Source organism: Crocuta crocuta, unplaced genomic scaffold (genome assembly GCF_008692635.1).
Source record: "Crocuta crocuta isolate KB4526 unplaced genomic scaffold, BGI_CrCroc_1.0 scaffold160, whole genome shotgun sequence".
Taxonomy (NCBI): Eukaryota; Metazoa; Chordata; class Mammalia; order Carnivora; family Hyaenidae; genus Crocuta; species Crocuta crocuta.
This window is the reverse complement of record NW_027527591.1, coordinates 4514004-4520003: the sequence shown is the minus strand read 5'-3', so window position 1 is coordinate 4520003 and position 6000 is coordinate 4514004. Positions and strand designations below refer to the sequence as shown.

Sequence of the window (6000 nt, the reverse complement as noted above, 5' to 3'; positions counted from 1 at the left end):
ATGAAAGGCATATGCTCCAGATCCTCCTGGGTGAGTGAGCAGGTCTTACTTGGCAAATCCTCTCTCAACATTATCATCTTCCTATTTCTTTGGATCCCTTCCTTCATCATATACCAGGGGAGTTGTGGCCTTTCAGCTTCCTTTAGTATAGGCCACTTTTGGTCCATGTTTCAGCCAGCCAACCAATCAACCAGACTGTTAGAGTCTCCCACCCCCCCCCTTTTTTTTTTTCCCCTCTAGCTATGATATTCAATCCAGAATCTTTGCTTAGTGGGCTCGTATCAAAATCAGCTCGGTCCTAGTAGATGTTCTTTCCACTATTCTGTATCTTTGATACCTGTTCCCACACCTATTCCCTGGGTTTTGGTCTCTGTAAGTTAGAAAAATCATGTAGTTCTTTCAGAATGTAGTGCACCTTCTCATGGGTCACACTACGCCTTACATTTTAGGGCTTGTGGGGACTTGAGTCTTGTTATAACTCTAGAAGCAAAGTGGATAGTGGGAATGGGTCCTGAGGAGAGCAAGCAGTGTCTGGTAAGGTAGCAAACTCAGTCCATTTTGGATTTCTCAGGCAAAGCAGGGTTAATCTCTGACAGGGTGTAAAGGCTAAGAAAGGAGACTTCTGAAAGAAGAATTTTGGGGTTTAGTGTCCGCAGCGTCCTCAGGATCTTTCCGTATATCCCCATTCTACCTTACAGGATTCCATTCCTTCCTAATCAGTGCCCTTATTTTAATAGCAGTCATACTACAAGATTAATAATTTGGTGTGTGTTGTAATTTAGCCACTTGCAGGATGAAACTCTTAGTTTGATTTTCAACTCTGTTGCTATAGGAGGTAATGATTTCTTTCAGGGAAGACATAGGAACTTCCAGGTAATTTGTACAGTTCTTGACCTGGAAATTTGAATTCTTGAGATGATCCTTCCTCCTCACCCATCCCCCCACTTTGTCTAGTACAGTTAAGAGCAACCAGCCTGTCTCATTATACCTGCTGATTTGACAAAAGTCTTCTAAGATAGGAGGCCTACCCACTTTATAGAGGATAATCTTCTTAATGTCAACAGATTGTGTCTGTTAATCATATCTACAAAAACCCTTAACAGCAACAGCTAGACTACTCTTTGACCAAACAACTCTCCAAGTTGACACATAAAATTAACCCATTGCAAATGAGATAATACATGCTGGACGCAATTGTATGTTGTAGTTGTGAATAAACGTAAAGTACCTAGAAGAATGAATGGCACATGGGAAGGGATGAATGCATATCAAGCAGTTATTGGTGGTAGTAGCAGTAATATGTCTGTATCTGTCATGTAACTTTTTCATTGTATGTGTGTCTTTCACCTCAGTGGACTGAGTTCTTTGGCGGCAGAGCTGTGTCTCATCCATCTTGGTATCCCATCACATACCGCAGGCATGTGTTCATGGGCACTTGCTGATAAAGATTCTTCAGGCAATGAAAACTTTCATGTTCAGGCTTGGCTGTGTTGGTCTGATCATTTTTATTCTGATAGCTGACTGGTTAAGGGAACTCTCCTTAGAGTAAGAAACAAACCAGCCCTTGTTGTGGGAACTTAAAGACCTTTCTGCAAGGATGTGATTTTACTTCCTTACTGCAGTTCTACTTTGGTCAGCTGATGGTGGTATGTCCTCACACTCTCATTTATCCCAGACTGGAGGTCACTTTTTTGAGTCCTGATTGCAGTGGATATATTTTTCTTTAGTTTTAATACAATAAGTGGTATTTAATTTTGCTTAAAATATATGCATAACTTAACAAAACTAAGCACTACATAGTTGTTGTCTTGAAAAAAATATAAACACCATTTATTAATGTTTATTTTTGAGAGAGAGAGAGAGAGAGAGCACACTCACGTGCAGGGGAGGGGACAGGGAGGGGAGACACAGAATTTGAAGCAGGCTCCAGGCTCCGAGCTGTCAGCACAGAGCCTGATGCGGGGCTCGAACTCACAAACCATGAGATCATGACCTGAGCTGAAGTAGGCCGCTTAATGGACTGAACCACCCAGGCGCCCCTGAAATGCCATTTATTATACTTGGTAGTAATTATGGTAAAAACAGTATAATTGCTTTTAAGAAAATTTTTTTTCACTTTAGTTTTCCACTTCAGTTTCCTATAAAAAAAAAAAATTAGGTAGAATTGTTCAATAACATGTTATTTGTGAAGTTTAGTTATCTGACTTTTTCTTAGTACACTAAACTGTTACAGAATCATATGAATAATTGTTACAGAAAAATAGGGTAGAAATGAAAACTTAAAATTATTTGGGCAGGGCTGTGTTCTAAAAAAACTTACAGTGTATGAGAGTACTAAATAACCTTGTTATTTGTCCTCTGAAGAATATTTCATTTCCATCCTACATTCTCTATAAGAATTTCTGTAATAGTTTCCCCTATGTATTCCATACTGCTTGTAAACCCATTTTCTATGTTTGTTTTTAAAATGGTGCCCTCTTGTGGAGGCCACTCTTAGGACTTCACAATGGAGACCATTGTAACGTTTTCCTCCTTTCTTGCCCAGGGAAAATCTGTTGTTTCCATTTGTATTGGTTTATTTACTCTATTTGAAAAATTTTTTTCCTTGAACCTACTGCCCCTTACTTCGCTTTTAGAATCTTGGAAAATAACTTTTATTTTTATTTTTTTTGAAAAATACTCTTTTAAAAACAGGATTTTCTAGTATCGTTGAGTGCTGTTTTCCTAACTCATTAATAACTATTTAAAATAATATGGATGCGTGGGTGAATTTATCGTAATGATGGTTTTTAAAATATGTAAATGAGCCAACAAAATTATTTTGCATTTTTAAAACCTCTTTTTTGATACTCTTTACTTGAAGGTGTTTTCCTGTCACTTGTAACTGTTAACCCAAGAATTTAATGTGTTCTGTTAAGTACCTGTTGTTGTTATCTTTTGAGTTAATTTTCTTGTTTTGTTTTCCCTCCTAGGGGACCTCCGAGCTTGCACATACTGTAGAAAAATAGCCTTAAGTTATGCTCATTCCACAGACAGTAATTCCATTGGGGAAGACTTGAATGCTCTTTCAGATTCAGCTTCTTCTGTGTCTGTACTTGATCCAAGTGAACCTCGAACGCCTGTTGGAAGTAGAAAAGCCAGCCGCAACATATTTTTAGAGGATGATTTTGCCTGGCAAAGGTACCATCACTTAACTACAATTTTATTTATATTTGAGAGCTACAGATGGTCTTGTGACCTATGAGTGCCTTCAGTTAATATTTATCTTCTTTGAATTGTTTCCTACAAATTCCCCACCTTTTTCTTTGGCTTTCTTCAGAAGGATCATGGAATGTTTATGGATAGTGATGATATTGACTAATTAGAACGTAAGCTCTGCCAGAGGAGAGACTTTATATCGTTCTTGCTCACTCTTCTATCTGCTGGCACTGAGAATAGTGTATGGCGTATATATGATCTTGATAATATTTCTTGAATAAGCAACAGAAGTTATTGGGATTAATAATTTCTTTTTCTTTTTTTTTAGGTTTGTTTATTTATTTTGAGAGAGGGAGAGAGAGAGAGACTCCCAAGTAGGCTCTGCATTGTCCCGAACTGTGAGATCATGACCTGAGCTGAGATCAGAAATCAGATGCTTAATCAACCACCCAGACAGATGTGCCCCGAGATTAATTTCTAATGTAGCTTTCTTAGAGAAAGAGAATGCTTTTAAGATTTTTATTCATAATATTTGTAAATTAAATTAGATTTTCTTCTTCCCTCAAGAACATTTCATGTTTTTCCATGAATCCTAGATTCATTAGTTTCTGATTGTTTTTTGTTAGCTAAGTCATATTCTTATGTATAACACTAAACCTGGCCATGTCAAGTAGCTTAGAGTTTTAATTAGGTTCTTTCTTATTTATAAGTTATTTTATCAATCATCCCTCAAAGGTAATATATAACCAAAGAAGTTAAACAGAAGTCAAGAATGACTATGTTATAGCTACATTCTACATGTGTGAATCTCAGGGACATAATGTGGAGTAGAAAAGAAAGGCCCAGATTTAACAGTGATTATTTATGAAGTTCAGGAATATACAAAACCACACTGTCTAGGTATCCAAACGAGGTAAACTTAAAAGAAAAGGAAGAGAATGATAAATACAAAATTTAAAACCATAGTTTCTTTGAGAGCCCAGAGGGATTGGGTAGGGGAAATATAAGCATTTCAGAGTCAGTGCTAATGGTGCATTGTTATTTGTGGCATCATGATTCTTTATACGTTACATGTATTTTATAAATTTTAAAGATTGATTCTACATTTAATAGAAAAAGTATAAAAAATAAAAGGTATAAAATAAAAAGTATAGGAATTCTCAGCTATTGATTACTTTAGCTAGTAATGCCTTTTAGTTGTACCTGGCCCTATTGTGTGAGCCCAGAATTGGCAAGTATTATCTAGTAAGCTAGATTTTGAAAGCTTCCTGAGAGATGTAGGATTGATGTCAAAGGTAGAATAATTTTAGTTCTGTGCTAATTGTTTGAAGTTCATTCTCTTTTAGTTTTCGTATCTCTGAGATAGGCATTACTTTCTCCTTTTGACAGATGTAGAAGCTGAGGGTCAGAGAGATTGAGTGATGGACCCAAGGTCATACAGCTAGTCAGATGGAGAGCCTGCAATTGGACCTATGTTTGTCCAGTTCTGCAGTGCTATTCCAGCGGGTTATGGTGACTGAATTCAGAATACTTGAATTCAGGATTTCCTCCCAAAGTCACTTCAATTTTGTGTATATGATGGATGAAGGAGTGCTGGAAGTGCCTATCCAACCAATGTATTATTTTAAGGGCGTACTATATACTTAATAAACTACCAATCTTTTGGCATTTGATGTACTTAATGTAAAAAACAGTTTCTATCTTAATTAAAAGAAGAAAAGAGAACTGACTCATAATCTCATCATTGCAGAGGAAAACAATCAGCTTTTATTTAAAACTTTATTTTTGAGACAAGGGAAGACAGCGTGAGTGGGGGAGGGGCAGTGAGAGAGAAAGAGAGAGACGGACAGACAGACAGACAGACAGAATCCAAAGCAGGCCCAGGCTCTGAGCTGTCAGCAGAGTCTGACGCGGGGCTCAATGCATGGACCACAAGATCATGACCTGAGCCGAAGTGGGACGCCCAACCTACTGAGCCACCCAGGCATCACATAATTAGCTTTTAAATGTTAAAGCATTGGGGTGCCTGGGTGGCTTAGTCGGTTAAGCGTCTGACTTTCGCTTAGGTCATGATCTTGCGGTTCGTGGGTTCGAGCCCCGCGTCGGGCTCTGTGCTGACTGCCAGTTCAGAGCCTGGAGCCTATTTCGGAGTCTGTATCTCCCTCTCTCTCTGACCCTCCCCTGCTCATGCTGTCTCTCTCTCTCCTAGAAATAAATAAAAATATTAAAAAAAAAAAACAAAAACGTTAAAGCACTTCATTGAAGTTGGATTTGCTTGTTACTGTCCCAAATCCTCTCCATATTTTTCTACTTTCTTGATAGTTTGATTCATCCAGACTCCTCAAATACTCCTCTTTCAACAAGGCTTGTATCTGTTCAAGAAGATGCTGGGAAATCTCCTGCTCGAAATAGGTAAGCTGCCAAATGAAAGCTCTGTATTGTGTGTTTGAATTTTTCGTTCTTTCACAGTCATGAGAACAAACAGATGAAAACGGGTGAGATCGATTGTTATACTTTCTTAGCTCTAAAAGCTGAATTAAACTGTTGTTTTCCCTTTTGCTAGTTAGCTCTGGCTTGCATTCTCTTCAGTGTCTCTTCTCTAGTATTCCCGCTGGCTTCAGATCTTGGAATCCACAGCCTCCTCTTCCTTCTAGCTTAGCAGATGGCCTTATTTTCTATTATATAGTGAAGAGAGGAGGGAACAGATGGACACTTCCTTAACTCTTACAACCACTTACCAACTTGATTACATTTAGAGCTCTTTTTTTTTTTCTACCTCTTGACCAAGCTAATTCTCCATTT

The 6000-nt window shown here is 38.0% G+C and overlaps 1 protein-coding gene across 10 annotated transcripts in view; it reads left to right on the top strand.

Annotated features, from left to right (window-relative positions):
• The window catches only part of PIKFYVE (phosphoinositide kinase, FYVE-type zinc finger containing), a 79418-nt gene that overhangs the window by 12936 nt on the left and 60482 nt on the right, over nucleotides 1–6000 (top strand). For all 10 annotated transcript variants that reach the window (XM_077771098.1, XM_077771090.1, XM_077771076.1 and 7 more), the window contains 2 exons: nucleotides 2973–3180; nucleotides 5521–5610. In XM_077771098.1, coding sequence (XP_077627224.1) covers nucleotides 2973–3180; nucleotides 5521–5610 — 298 coding nt within the window. The remainder of the gene's footprint in view (nucleotides 1–2972; nucleotides 3181–5520; nucleotides 5611–6000) is intronic.